Here is a 15,437-nt window from a genome sequence, read left to right as displayed (position 1 = left end):
GCCCATAGCCAAGGAATGCAGGTGCCTTGGGAAACTACAGGAGGCAAGTGCTCCTCAGAGCCTACTGCCCAGGAAGGTAACAGATTTGTGTTGTTTCAAGTCACCCATTTGCAGTCATTTGTAATTTTTCCGCAGCAAAAATAAACTCATGCAAGGCCTGTCCTGCAACCTACTGACGGGCTCTTAGAAAAGTTACATCATCTGCATTCCACAGCATCCTTCCTTGCTCAAGCTAAGAACTGCTTTGAGATGTAAAGGGACATCCGGGTAAAACTGCCTGGCACACAGATGCACAATACTCCTGAGTTTCCAGCTTCTCTTTCCCTCTAGGTGTGTGTGTGAAGTGGTGGTGGTGGGGTCACACAAGGCAGGAGAGCAGGGAACCCGGTGCCCTTGTCCGTAGAGAACCCCCTTCCTTTGATATGGGCTGTGGGAAAGATTCTCCGTCCAGCTCCTCAAGCCCACCTTATCTAGGGAAGTCTCCATATCTATCTTCGGGGACCCACAGCTCCCACCTCCCCCAAGAAAAACCTGCAGAGCACAAAGACCCTTTTAAGAGGTTGGAGATGAGAGCCAGCCCCCAGCCTCCCTTGGCAAACAGGCTGCAGAGATGAAAGGACAGCCTCTACATCCTGCCTCTGCCACAGCCACTAAACAATCAAGGGCTGGTGCCCCATTAAGGTAAGCCCACTCAAGAGGCCCTGCTCTAATACCCCATCCTCCTTTCCACAGACCCCAAAGAAACATCCCTGAAACAGTGCAGGCACCAGTGGTCAGTCATGTTATGAGCTTTTATTTTAAAAAGCACATTTAATACATGTTTAGTTTCTCAGATACACATTTTTCACTTTGTATGCCACAGAAGTGTTTGAATATTATTCTCTTTACAAAACGGAACCTTACAAAAATACTGACAATTTAATGTTTTTATACAGTTCTTTTTCCCTCTAGTCGCAGTTATTTCATTGTAAAACAATGGCTACCACAGAACTATGATATCTTTAGTTGAGATTAAAAAAAAAAAAAAAACAAACCAAAAAAACTCAATGCTCCTTTAAGCAGCTAAAGTAAATAACACAGGTCAAGACACAGTTTATAATCATAGTGGGTGTGACTAACATTGTTTCAGAAATAATATCTTACATAGTTAACTTTTACTGTTTTATACATTATTTATATAATTTTATATATAAAATCATAGCTTGCTATATGTTGAAATGAAAGGACGGAGTCTGGGAGGATATGCATGTGGTTGATCCATATGGTTACATGTAGCCCTTTGAAAGATTTGAAAAGCACTTTTTCTTCTCCTTCTTCTTTTCCTTGGAGGTTCAGTAGAAGGGACCTTGTCTACTGGCTAGAGTGGGACCTTGCTTGGAAGGACACTTGTGGATAGAGTATGAGGAAAACTCTCGACACAGATTTAACCTATGTGTTCTGCCCAGCAGAACCCACCAAGAACTGTCCCAGGGGTCAACCCTGCGACAACAGTGCTTTACACAGCAAGATCAACTCCTGCGAAGACCCTTGGGGCTCCCTTATCTGGAAGGGTACCTTTTGGGCATAAGACTGTCTGCTACCCTGGCTCTCTCTAAACCCAAGGAGCCAAAAGAATTGGTTCACTTTTTTTTCATTCTGCCCTCTCCCTCCCTCCCTGTCTCTCTACTGAGGCTCTTTTGATCCACCAAAGGTTGGCCATGCCTATGCATCCCTGGCCCTCACATGAAATCCTGGTAGGCACCCAGCAAGGATCTCAAGGGGGATATAGCAGTAACCAAAGTCTACGGGTTTCTACACGTGCAAGTGCCTGGTGATTGACCCCGCAATGGCAGTTCCGCGTGCGTCACAGTGTGGTGTGTGAGAAGACACCCTACATGTCTTCTGAACTTGTGCTATTTGTGAAGTTCACTCTTCCACAAAGGGTCTCCTAATCTCTAAAAGTGAGGGGACTGTGGTTGTTAGCCTGGGGATGGAGAGATGACAGAGGCCTCAGGACATGGGGTTTGGATTCAGGATCTGATCCCTCGACTGAAAAACTGTGTGTTCATTCCCGGTATTTCAAAGCGCAAAAACTTCCTTGAATCAAAGTCACAGTAGAGTGGGGCAGGCAGAGGGGCTGATTCGGTGCTGGTTCAGGCCTTGCATGCTACATAAGCGCCCCCGCTATTCTGGCCTGGGATTTCTCGGGTCACAAAAGGTGACCACAGCCTCTGCTCAATTATCCTAGTGTTTTGCTCCTGACAAGCCCGTGCTCACTAGAACATGAACACTTAGCCAGCTGTGCAGCCAGCACTCAGGACTCCGGCACTGTTGTCTCCACACAGGCAAACAACCTATTTTGGAAGGCCACAAGGTAAGGCTTTTTTTTTTTCTTTAAATGTTTTCAAAATCCATCGGGCAAAAAGCTTTTCCCTACATTCTACTGTCTGATGAGATTGGAGAGCAGCAGGGACATGCTGTCAAGCAGTCGCTTCAGAGAAAGTGCTCTGGAGGCCGCAGCACCTACACCATGTTGTGGTGATTGCTCCTGTCCATGATGTCTACAGGAGACAGGATCTCTCTCCTGATCGCGGGGGCAGGCAGTGAGAGGGTCGTCTTAGTCTTGAAGAGGTCAGACACGAAGAACACCTAGGGCACAAATCAGAGATGCAAATCAGTAAATGCTTAGTAGGGCCTAGGAACAGGCAGGAGGTGCAACAAACACAGACAGTTGGCAAAGAGGGCCCAGATCACAGCGTTTTACTCGGGGAGGAGGCACAAGAAGGTCATACAACAATCACTGGGCAGACAGGAAACTGAGGCAATGACTAGTCTGGGCTGCGAAAGAGCAAACCCTACTTTTATAGACTTTTTAGTCAGTACTTTGAATCTTCAACTTATCATTTCTGATTTCTCAAGGCCGACGCGTCATGACAGCTAAGTGGCTCACAAGGGAAGCGCTCAGTTATTAATCCACACTACTTTCCCTTTTCTTACAAAGGAATCCAGAGCAGGACCTGAAGTGAGAGGAGCCAATACAAACTCTGATCAGCAGGAGTTGGAGCAAGGAGGAGTCACGTGATCACACTTTCCTGAAAGCCCCAGGATATCAACCATTTGAGAAGGGAGGGCGGGGCAGGGCAGGAGTCAAGAAGCCTCAGTCTTAACACTGAGAGTCAGCAACTTACTGGGAAGAAAGGTCAGTGGACAAACCTCCTGCCCTCATTCCCAGCATTCTTCCTCCTCCCCAGCATGTGACCTTCCTGAGTCTTTCTCATAATGATTGGGAAACATTTACAAAACACCCACTTGTAAGATGGCTCAGATGTGGCTGCTTGTCTGAGAGCGCTTCTGATGAAACAGTCAAGAACCTGATTAGCTACTGGAGCAAGAAGAGTTGGCTTCCCATGAGGGAGCAAAGCAAACATGCAGGATCTACCCCAGAGATTCGGCAACAGAAGGGGTTTGTACAAAATAATCCATTGTGATTGGCAGCTATCGGTAGTTTAATTGGGAATACATGACTGGGTTCCTACTGGGATTGAAATACACAAAGATCCTGTCTGGGGACATGGCTCAGTGGTGCCTTTCTAGCGGGTATGAAGCCTAATAGCCTGATCTGCCACAGACAGACAGACAGACAGACAGACAGACAGACACACACACACACACACACACACACACTTCTCTGTGTCTTTGAATTTCTGAGCTGCAACTGTTTTTGCATTGCCTACCAGGCACTGTGACTTCATTCTGACCACTTACTATGAAAATATAGTTCTTAATTAAAATTTGCTAAACTAAGTCTCTAGAAGCCAAGCCCTGGCTGCAGTTAGGCCTTGGACTATTTGCTGAACTAGTTTCATTAGTTCATGGTGTTCATTCTACATTACACATAATCACAGAGAGCTGTAAGAATTGTAAGAGGATAGACTGGCATCCAAAGAGTACATGTGGACAGACCCATGGCTCCAGCTGCATATGTAGCAGAGGATGGCCTTGTTGGGCACCAAAGAGAGGAGAAGCCCTTGGCCCTGCTAAGGCTGGACCCCCCATGTCCCACCCCCCAGTGTAGGGGAATGTCAGGACAGGGAGGCAGGAATCGGGTGAGTGATTAGGTGGGGGGAAAGGGGATAACATTTGAAATGTAAATAAAAAAATATCCAATTAAAAAAAGAAAAAAACAGACTGGCTGACCTCAAGATAAATGTGTTCACTAGTCCTGTGAGTTACTACCAAGTCCTTTGTACCATTTTGTACATATAGTACCAAATCAACCATTTCAATTGTTTTTGTTAGAGAAAGAGTGTGAGAGAGCTATGCTATTTCTATGCTACTAGAATGAAGTATTGGCCCCAAAATGTAACCCCCCTTAAAAATGTACAGTTTTAGTGTCACTGAATGAGTCAAGGAAAAAGCTAACACTTTGCTCCTTTTCATGGTACAGAAAGTTTTGTCTTCTAGGCAGAGTCAAGCTCCGTTGTGTGGAGTGGGTATTAAAAAGCACCTGTTTACCACCTGCTGTGGGCTTTGAGGCTCCCCTACTGGGGTCCCCTACACATGTGGGAAGAAAACTGCAAGCATCCCTAGTAGACGTTAACACAGGAGGCCAAAGTCCCATCTGCTCAGTGTCGGAGCTTTTCATCTCTCTTACCTCAAGCCCTCCCACCCCTCTCCATGCTGCACTAGAATGATGTTAGCACCTGGCAGGTGCAGAAACAGTAGCCAATTCTCTACCTGAAAATTAGGCTCTTTTCATCTCATCCTGAATAGCTTTGTATTCAGGAAGAGATCAATGTCTCTGCCTGCGGCTCTCACCTCTACTTCCTTCGCTGTGAGGTTACTCTCAAAGCCCTGACTTAGAAAGAACTTTGCCCAGATTCCCTCCTGTACTTGTATCTACTATGGGCAAGTACAGAAGAGAACGGTTCCTCTTCTCACATACGGTCATCTCTCAGTCTTGGTCAATGGGGCTCATGCCCACTATGTGTTTAATATTTCTGTTTCCTGAATGGTCTCAAAAGGCTTGTGCGTGTGGAATAAAGTTTGATAAGATGTGGTTTTTTTTTTTTTTTCCTTAATGCTCCAGGCTGGAGCATGGTGAGTGGAGCTAGACTAAACCACGTGTCCTCATGTTTACAAAGATTTGCTTCCTGAGGTTACTCCAGCTCCTTCTTACATTGCCTATAGTACTTAGTTTGTCTGTGTAGACGTCAGGTACCCAGTGTTTTTGTTGAATTTATCAAATGTTCTCTACTTTCTGGGAAGCAAGCATTGTGGCTTTGAACCGCAAGTGCATACACAACTGAACACTATGGGAGGTGGGAGTGGAGGCACATATTCAAATGCTACAAGCACCCAGCCAAATGACACCATGAAAACTTGAGCCATACCCAGCATTGTACCTATAGCTGCACTTTGGCTTTGGCATGGCTTAAGGCTACACAAACACTTTTTGTGAATCAGGAAACATGATCTTGTCAAGACTCGAACAGGGTTCAATCTTCCTGACATTTGAACAGCAGAACCCAAAGAGAACCAACCATCAGAAGACTCTTGACTTGGAGCAATCCACTTCCTACTGAAGATGATTCCCCACCCAGAAAGAGAAGACAAAGTCCCAGCTTGGGACAGCTCTGCCCAGATTCAGATCTGTGGCTCAACCACAAGAAAAACTCACTTCCAACTGAGCCCTGTTCTATAACTCCTCTGCTATCTCAAAGAATGAATAAGATGTAAAGTCTCCAGGAGTGAAAAAATGAGATCCCCCAAAGACTGGCCCCCAAAGAAGAGGTCTAGATCACACTGCCCAGAACACTTGCCTTCAATTTTCATTCTGATTCTTGGAATTTTATAAACTAACAATTTTTGAGAGGAGAGAATGAATATAATCAATAAACACTCATTAAACTCTTAGCGTGTGTTAAGTCCCAGAACACTAATATGACAATTCTTCAACCTGCAGGAGCTCAGAGATCAATGGGGTGGGGTGGAGGTGGCAGAAGAGTCAGGTAAATAGCCAACTCTATAATATTGTGGTTAAAACAGGCTAGAATATACTTTATTTCTTTACTCTGTGTCCATGTGTACAAGCATGTGCATACTACAGCATTCGTGTTGAGGTTAATGGACAACTTGTGGGAGTTGGTTCTTTCCTACTGTGTGGGTCCCAGGTATCAAGTTGAGCTTGTTAGGCCAAGTGGCAGTTTTCTTTATCAGCTGAGGAGCTCACTGGCTCCAACAATACTCTGTTTTAAGGACCATAATAGAAGAAAGCACAGAGAATGTGGCATTTAAGCTAAACATGATGGGTTGAGAATGGGCCTTAGAAGGCTGGCTCTGCAGATGGATATTTGAGCTTGGCTTTGAAGACTCAGGGGGTGGTGGCCAGGGGTTGAATGGCAGAAAAGCAATTATAGGCAGAGATCATGGCCTGACAAGTCTTAGAAGTTAAAGCCAGAATGTTTAGGAATTGAAGGAAGCTCAGTAGGGCTAAGGCAGAGAGGCCAGTGAGGCTGGAAAGAAGAGGATCTGATCTTTGGGCATATTGAGACATCTTTTGATCCCAGAAATCATTGCGAAATGAATGAAGCATCACACTGGAAGAAAGGGCATCTAAGATGCTAGCATGTCATATCTAAACAGGAGGAGGAGCCAGGGCGGGCAGTGTGACTGAAAAAGGGATTGCAGTGTCTAGGAGAGCAGTGAAAACAAGGAGGTGGATTCTGAGATGCTCACGATGAGATTTCAGCTGACAGAGGTATGAAGTGTGGACTTTGGAAGAAGAGCTGGCTTTCTTCTAGTTCTGTTTCAACTCCATAAACCCCAGCACTGGTTATCACGAGAACTCTCAAAATTGGGGTGCTTTTGTTGGGGTGCTTTCTTCAGCCTTCTAATATCTTGGCTCCCCAAGGTATTGTCTCAGGGAAGTGATTCTGACCTACTGCTAAGTTCCAATGTTTGGCCCTTCTGCGATCGGATGCAAGGGCGGAAGATGATTTACTTACACAAACACCCTGGACAATGTCACCCTTCCTTCAGCAGCAAGACTACACACAAACAAGGAGGCTCTAGGAATCCTACTTGCGATGAAGAGATAAGAAGCTCACAGTGTGAGGCTCCTTGAAATGCCTGCTTTGTACTGCTCTCTGGTCATTGCCTCCCTACTACTTCCCACCAACCAGAGGTACTGGTCAAAAATAAATGGGCTTGTATTTCAAATCCAAGTCTTGCCATTACTGGGGACACAATCCCTATCTCAGGGAGTTTCAGGGTACAAATGTGGGATAGTACCTGACAACAAGGGAGAAACTGAGTGGTAGCCATCATCAGTGGGTGGTATACTCAGTGCCTAGTTATAGAAAAATTACTTTATTTTCTCCGTTCCTTAAGTGGGAAGGCAAAAAAGAACTAGCAAAAGAAGAAAGGTAGGTCCATGTCTTCAAACTCAACACTAAGAAGACTGAGGCAGAAGGATCAAGTTTAAAACCAGTTTATGCTATGTATGTAATAAAAGTGTGTATATGTGTGTGTAAATACACATATATACATGCACATATACATATACGAGACATATACATATATATGCATATGTGCATATGCAGGTGTACACTTAAGCTTGTTACTGAGCTGAGCAGATGGGATCTACTTGCAAAGGCCTACAATTTCTAGAGCTACGCTACCATGAGGAAAGGAGTGAGTCAGCACACTAGTAAAAGTCTGTTTTTGATCTCTCATCATGAGTCTTCACCGCTGGGGGATGCCAGCCATCCCTAAGGCACACAGCCCCCTCCTGCTAGGATGTTGCTCAGCACGAGATCACTAAGACCCACACAGACCAGAGACCAGAGACCAGAAACCAGAAGTCGGCGGCCATCAGCCCAGCTTCTGCTTCCACTGCAGCGGGTGGCTTAGTCAGCAAACTTTGCAAAGGCATTTGGCTCCGAGCACATAGTGACAGCAAACTGGACTTGCAGTGCTCAGGAATCCTTGAGGGTTTCAACTCCCCAGCCTATGCAAGTGAGCCCCTTGAAGATAGGAATCACACCCACATTGAGACTTTCAGAAACCCCACGGAGTCTCCATGCCAGCATGGGACAGATAACATAAAAGCAAGAGAAGCTTAGAATCTCAGATGCAAAGGAAAACAAGAGTTGTCTGGCTGGTCAGGGATTTTGCTGAATGCAGTCTTTTAACCCTCCTACTTCAGAATCACCTGGAAGTTTCTCAAGGGAGCAGACGTCTGAGGATCTGCGGGTGGCCTGGAATGTGCATTTTACCCAACACTGTGGCCATCTGTGGTATAGACTAAAGCTAAGAGAACAGCAGTGGACAGTACGGGAGGGCGATGGAGAGGCTCAAATCCTCTACACCATCCTCAGGGCTTTGCAGCTTGTATCCTTGACAGTAGTTCCTTAGCCTCCATGCCGGGAACCACCACATCGTCTCCCACCAGAGTTGCCCCCGCAACCGCATTTGTCCCTCATACTGCACTGTTAATAACCTCCCATTTTGCTGTTACAACACAGGCTTTGAGGTGTGATCCTTTAAATGCTCTATCATGCTTCCCTTTCTAGACTGCGGGCTACTCCAGGGCAAGGACTGTGTTGAGTCATTAGCAGTCAGAAGTTGCAGCCCTCGATAGAAGCTGGCCACCTCCCGGGTGACTGCAGACACCAGAGTTGCCTCTCTTCTGCCTACACTTGCAGAAGTGTGCCTTGGCCTAGGGATTTCCTTTCAGTGTACCACACAGAGCCATCTCTCAGACTCAGTAAAGACCCTTTGGAGAAGAAAGCCCCAGGAACTGACGCATGCATCCTCCTGGCCTAGAGACAGTAAGTACTGTGTAAGAGTGACAGAGAATCTTTGGCAGCCTAGTCTTTTGACTCCAGGGGAGTTACTCATTTGGAGTCATTGCTTTTTGACCTCAATAAAAGGCTTTCGGTGACTGCTGGCAGGGTGAATTAGCCAGTGTCTGTGTTGAGTGTTAGCCTGGTGCATCTGAGAAGGAAAGCGATGGGCTAGGAGCATGCTACAGTGTAGTGATCAGCAGGCAATTACAACCTTGTTTGTCTTACTGCAGTCCAGAATTGAACATGTTTCCTAGTCACCTACTTGGCCTTGTATTTGTGTACAACTGGTACTAAAAATCAACAACAGCAACAACAGGACTGTAGAGATGGCTCAGCAGTTAAAAGCGCTTGCTCTTTTTCTGGGGACCCAGGTTCAGTGCTCAGCACCCACAATTGCCCTCCAGTTCCAGGGGATCTGACAGCTCCTGTCCTCTCAGGGTACCAAGAACCCATGCAGTAACACAACATACATGCAGGCAAAATACTCATGCACATAAAACAAAACTTAAAAGTTAAGGGGAGAAAAAGAGCACTTGGTGTCCTTGCAAAAGAGCAGAGTTCGATTCTTGGCCCTCGCACCAGGGCCCATCTCCTGGACTTGGTCATGTCCAAATTGGCTCCCACCACACCACTGTGATGCCGTTAGTAAGTTACAAGAGCAGTCAGTGGGTCGCCATTAGCATTTAAAAAGATAAACTAGAAAATGTTAGACAGGACCCACCAACATGCCGACTAACACGCAAGCAGCAAGAGACGACTGCCTCCTCTAGGTCTCGGCTTCATCTCCTCCCTCTCAGCAAAGGAACAAAAAAAAAGGAGATTCTTAATGGACTTTGCAAGCTATGGGGTGCTATAAAGTTACTGTTGCCATCTCCTGATTTATGCGTTGTCTTCCTTTCCCCGCCACATCCACACTGCTGCCTACCTGACAGTGGGGAACTAGGTACCAAGGTCAACTTTGGGCATCACTGTGAGACTTTTGCAGGAAGATGAGACATTAGCTCAGGGGATGTGGGTATCATTTCTTCCACCCCTCTGGACTCAGGCAACACTGGATACATCCAAGGGAACAGGTGGGAATCTCCTACTAGAAGAGGAAGAAGTCTTACAAATTCCAGGGATAGAATGCATGCTTGGTACCGCTGTTTAAACCCCTGGAACAACACAAAGAACCTGGAATTGGTTCTGACTCTGGGTGGACTCGGGCGTGTGCTGGCCTCTCCTCACAGAGCTTCCTCTCACAAGGCTGTCATGGCCTAGCTCTTCCTCACATGAGCATTCTTGCCCCTCACTCTTCCCAAGGTCACTGCTCTGGGGCAGAGACAAAGAACGCCCTCGCCCTTCCCTGCATCCTGGAGGAAGATAGCAGGCACAAAAGAGCAACTGCTAGTGGGGGCCACACCCCCAGGAAGAGAAAACCAGGAAAGACTGCTGTGTGTTTATAAAACTTGGGAGCAGCTGCTTCCTCTGCTGAACCCGTAGCCATGGGGGCCTGGCCCTCCTTTGACCCCTCCCAATGCCCCCCTAATTTACCATCTGTTAGAGGGTCAGTTAAGAGGTGACCAGATATGCAAGTTGTCACCAGACAGGAAATGAACCGATGTCCGCCCCTCTGTCCCACTGCCTGGTTGAATCCAGGTATAGGTTTGACTCTTTGGTAGGGGGAGCTGCAGAGCTGTGCAGGTAGGAAGAACAAGGGTTTGTGAAGTGGCGTGTGGCTGTCTGTCCAGTGCACCTGGGGTCTGGTCTCTGCAAATCAAAGATAACACATGTGTGTCTGGGAATGTCTCCTCTTCCGTGTTCTGGGTGTGTCTGGGCTGTGGCCTTCTGCTTTGTTCCTCTGTCCCCATCCTACAAAGGTGCACCTTGGTGTGCTGCCCTGTCTGACTGAGGTCTAGCATCCATGCTGAGTCGAAGGCACAGCGTAGACTGCATTTCATCAGGTTCCCTTTCTGGAAAGCATTCGTGAGTGAGCAGACTGAACTCACTCTCCCTGGGCATGCCACTTTGTCTAGACGAATCTGCTCCCTGTGACAAAGCCAACCTCCTGAGACTTGGATGAAAGTGCTGGCTGTCAGCTTGCTGTCCAAGGCCATGCAGGAGCTGATCCATGATTAGGGTAACTTACTGAACCATTGGAGGAGGGGTGCTTAAACCTTTGGAGGAGGGGGAGATTGCTCCACCTGAAGGAGCTGGCCCAGCTTAGGGACACACACACTGCCCTACCGAATAACTTGTGTGCAAAAAGATGGACGACAGGCTGCAAGGCTTTCAAGCTTAACTGGCAGATAAAGAGCTGATGCTCAGAGGGGAAATCCCACCCACGACCACAGCCAGTTCATGCTTCATGATTCCCCCAGTAGTGATCAACCACCGATGAATGTCGGCTATGATACCACACACCCAGAATAATCACAAAATTAAACTATGGATTCCGTATTAAGGCACTGGCCATCTAGTTGAGCAGATAGACACATGAGCAGAGGCGGCCAGAGCCATGGCAGAGTAAAGCACTGGGATCTGGGGGGACACTAGAAGAAAGCTGGGAAGTTCTAGCTTCGGGGACTGGGGCGGTATGGCAAGGTGAACACTGGTCCCTTAAATGTCTCCAGATCTGTAATGATACCACCTCACACCTGAGGTAAGGGATGGCCGTGGAAATGGACACATGACTCCAGGTTATAAATGTAATCAAAAGCTTGAGGAGGAGCAGGCAGGGGGAGAGACCGTATACCAAGAACACAGGTAGCTAGCTATAAAAGGCAAGAAAACTCTCCCTTTGGCCTCTTCACATCTTGATTGTAGCCCAGCGAGACTTAATTTTGATTCCTGACTCCTGGAACGTAAAGAAAAATGTCTGTACTATAGGTTAGGCTTACTTGTTACAGCAGCCACGGGCGACTCATACAAGAGGGTTCATCAGAGATGAACTGGACTGTGCTCTATCAAAAGGAGCGGGAAACTATCTAGGGCAAGGACTCAGTGTCATAAAATAAGAAGCTTGGCATGCCTGCAGGTGAGGGGAAGGGGACGGGAGGGCTTAGAGTGTTGGCTTTGTGTGTTAGGAGTCAGCTCTGGCTTCTCTACACTTTCTCTGTGTGCCTTAATCCTTGACTCCTGTGTTCTCATCTTCAGTGAAAACATTTGCCACAGATAGTGGACACTCCACAGGTGTCACTGACACCCACCTTTAATCTCTGCACTCAGGGGACAGGGGCAGATAGCTCTCCATGTGAGCATGAGGCAAGCCTGGTCTACATAATAAGTTCCAGGCCAGTCAGGGATACATAGTAGGGTCCTGTCTCAAAAATACAATAATATTAAGGAAATAAATATCACAAATATACCCCATTCACATGTGAGAAGAACGCTCGTTTTCCTCAGGACTCTGATCTTATGGGATAGCTCTGTCATATAGCATAAGCAAAGCAGAGGTGGAAGACAGCCCAGAACACAAAGACTCCATCGCACATGAGAGGTGACAGAGCTGAAACCCTACAAGGCAAACAAACGCTCTTTCAAGCCAGTGTGGGGCCTGGACACTCAGTGTCCTCACCAGACACCTCCTTGAGGTGCAGCGTCTGACTCAGTGCAGCAGCTGGAGCTTTGCGTCTGTCTTTCCTTGTAATCAAAACCAGGACCACACAATCAGGCATCTCTCAGTAGGAAAGAACACACTGGCTTCCTTTCTCCCTGCTGAGCATTCCCAAACTCTCACACTGAGTAGGTCAGCCACAGCTTCCAGAGACTTCTCTGCCGGGGCCTGTTTAAGCAACACAAATCCCTCAGTGCTATGCTTCCAGGCTGGTGGGACCAGGAGGTGCTGGCTGCGTACCTGGTGGAGTTCAGTATCAGAAAACAACAACAACAAAACCCCCCAAAAAACAAAACAAAACAACAACAAAAACAAACAAAAAACCCCCCAAAAGATTAATGAGTCTCTGTCACCCTATGTTGACAGGTAGAAGGGCAAAAGACAGGGTAAGATTTCTGTCACCTCTTCCCAAACTGTCTCCTGGGTGAAAAGAAAGTTCCAGACTCAAAAGGCTAACCGGATCAGCCCAAGGCTTGGGAAGGTCCCTACAAAACACTTACACGACACTCTTTAGAACAGCTGTCTACACAATTTCTGCCTGAGGTAGATCTGGCTGGCCTGGTGCCTGGCGTCCCTCCCCCAGCGCTAAGCACAGAGGGCACTGGCTGCGAGTCAATCCCAGAGAGGCTCTTTGGCCTGGGGTGACCGAAGTCATCTCCTCTTCCAGCCTCGGTCGCCTCATGTGTGCAGGGGCGCCATGTGCCTAAAAGCAGTCACAGGGCAAAATATCCACAGAGGTGCCAGCAAACAGCAGGCACTTTACAGACTCTAGGTTCAAGCTCTCAGCCCACCCTGTGTCACAGTCAAACAGGATAATGGCAAACTCACAGAGCTCCTCCTGGAAAATGAGTTTTCATTCTCCCTTCTGTCTAATTGCTCATGGCCAGAGCTCTGGAGATGTAGTATGAACGAGAGGAAGGCCAGGACCGATCCCCACACCTTTTAATTTTTTAAATTGGGGGTAAGGGAGACTTCAATTAGGGCAGTGGAGCTCTCTCTCAAGCAGATGCCTAGCAGCAGGCCCCTGGGGCTGGCCTCCTGCTGAGAGCAAAGTCCAGGAGGGCATAGGCAGGCAAAAGGGTTACCCTTCCTGCAAATACCCATCCCCCACTGTCATCGCATACTAAAGGGCCAGGCACCGAGGGACAAGCTGGAGGGTGACAGTTGTTCTGGGTAACAATTGGCTCCTCTAATTCGCTTTCTGTCTTCTGGAAAAACACACACACACACACACACACACACACACACACACACACACACACACACACAGAGACACAGAGAGACACAGAGAGACATAGAGACACAGAGAGAGAGACAGAGAGAGGGAGAGACAGAGACAGAGAGACAGAGACAGAGAGAGGGAGCGTAAGAGGGAGAGAGAGAGAGAGAGAGGGAGAGAGAGAGAGATTCTTCTTTTACCAGTGTCTACTTTAAGCACCTTCACATAGTGTCTGTGTTGCTGACCATACAGTGTCTGACCTTTGCCAACCTGCTGAGGCCCCAGCCATGTGTCCTCTGCAGTCCTACATTGCTCTCAGGACTTTCTATGGGATGGGGGAGAGCACCTCAAAGAAGGGCTTAAGAAAGCTTAATACCAAAGTCTGTGCACAGCAACATCTGGACTGCAGGAAAGGCAGGGGGATGGAGGCTCAGGGAAGTAGAAAGCCCGACCCCACCTTCATTGGGAATCAGGATGAAGCATGTGAAAAAGCAATCTATCTGTTTTGGGGGAAGTCAACATGTGCCCACCCCAAGTTCAGTCTCTATGGAGTTTTGATGATATGCAAGGTCCTGGGCCAGGGGAGGGCTCCTCCTGCAGCAAACCTCCAGTTCTACAGTTGGCACAGTTCCCGGAGATCACCACAGAGGATAGAGATTCCCAAGAAGCGGAGAACAGGCACTGACTAACTAGTGTCCCACCAATGCAATGCGGGCTGTGTCAGGGGACTGTCATTCCGCGAAAGCACTCACATGTGTGCTTGTGCAACTTTCCAGTCTGCTGTGGCCATATACAGAATGAGTGGACAATATCTAAGCTGTCTTCTGATTACAGCAGTCTACAAGCCAAAACTTTGTGCTTACGGAGAAGAGGATTCACAGGACCTATCAGACGATTGCCATCTACTGATGAGATCCTGGAGCCTGAGGCTCTTGGGACACTAAGAAGAGACTACTAGCAATGAAGATTCAACTTCTTTAGTCACTGGGCTGGAAACATTTAACAAGCATCAGTTCAGGGCTCTGTATGAGTGCCAAGGACAAAGGGCTACTTACTATGCAGCAGGCCACCAGAGCTCCTTGGGCAAATCCTGCCAGGACATCGCTAGGATGGTGTTTGTAGTCAGATACACGTGACAATCCCGTGTAGAAGGCCATCATGAGCAAAGTGAACTGCAGGAGGGGGCGGAGGAGCCGGGCCCCACGCCAGGTGAAGCGGGCCTGTAGATAAAGCTGAAGGAAAGAGATAAAGGACACGGTAAGTGGCTTCCCATTCACAGACATTAGAGCACTTGGCTAGTGTGTTTTATATTTCTTGCAAATGGATCCATCTAGACGTGGTGTGATATACTGTGGACAGAGTACTTAACTTGGTAAATGCATGACACCCCACAGGTAAATGCTGACCTTTAGTTTCCAGAGCATAAAAATTTGATTTTCTTTTCAGAGATAAGCTAAGGGGACCTGAGTAAGACAGTACCTATGAATGTTTTTTACATAATGCTAGGCACACAGTAAGCATTTAATAAATGTGATTTTCTTCTTATCTTCTGGATCTATAGGACTTAGGGAACAGTAACCAAGGGCAGCAAAGGTTTTGCTGTGGGATGGATTCACACGTTTGTGAGTTTTCTCTGGGATTACAGCTGCCTAGTCTGTAGGGACCAGCAATTCACTGCAACAGCAAGGACATACCAATGACGCTTTGCGTATGCTGCTCTGACATCTCAACAAGGGGGATGTTTCTGTTTTGAAAGAAAGCAACTCTATCCAAGAGAAGTTTCCAAGTCACC

At 47.3% G+C, this 15,437-nt stretch overlaps 1 protein-coding gene and 1 long non-coding RNA gene across 3 annotated transcripts in view; one reads left to right on the top strand and one right to left on the bottom strand.

Annotated features, from left to right (window-relative positions):
* Positions 1-777: 777 nt before the first annotated feature.
* Plpp3 (phospholipid phosphatase 3) overlaps positions 778-15,437 on the bottom strand; it is a 75,120-nt gene continuing 60,460 nt past the window's right edge. Inside the window, exons 5-6 of the mRNA NM_138905.2 lie at positions 14,701-14,877; positions 778-2,628 (exon numbers count right to left, since the gene is read on the bottom strand). Coding sequence (NP_620260.2) covers positions 2,503-2,628; positions 14,701-14,877 — 303 coding nt within the window. The 3' untranslated portion in view covers positions 778-2,502. The remainder of the gene's footprint in view (positions 2,629-14,700; positions 14,878-15,437) is intronic.
* Positions 5,085-15,437, top strand: part of LOC120102940 (uncharacterized) — a 30,938-nt gene continuing 20,585 nt past the window's right edge. For both annotated transcript variants that reach the window (XR_010051946.1, XR_010051945.1), the window contains exon 1: positions 5,085-8,813. This is a non-coding gene — a long non-coding RNA (uncharacterized LOC120102940). The remainder of the gene's footprint in view (positions 8,814-15,437) is intronic.

Source organism: Rattus norvegicus, chromosome 5 (genome assembly GCF_036323735.1).
Source record: "Rattus norvegicus strain BN/NHsdMcwi chromosome 5, GRCr8, whole genome shotgun sequence".
In the NCBI taxonomy this organism is placed as follows: Eukaryota; Metazoa; Chordata; class Mammalia; order Rodentia; family Muridae; genus Rattus; species Rattus norvegicus.
Note: the sequence above shows the minus strand (reverse complement) of the source record. Positions and strands in the feature narration are given on the sequence as shown.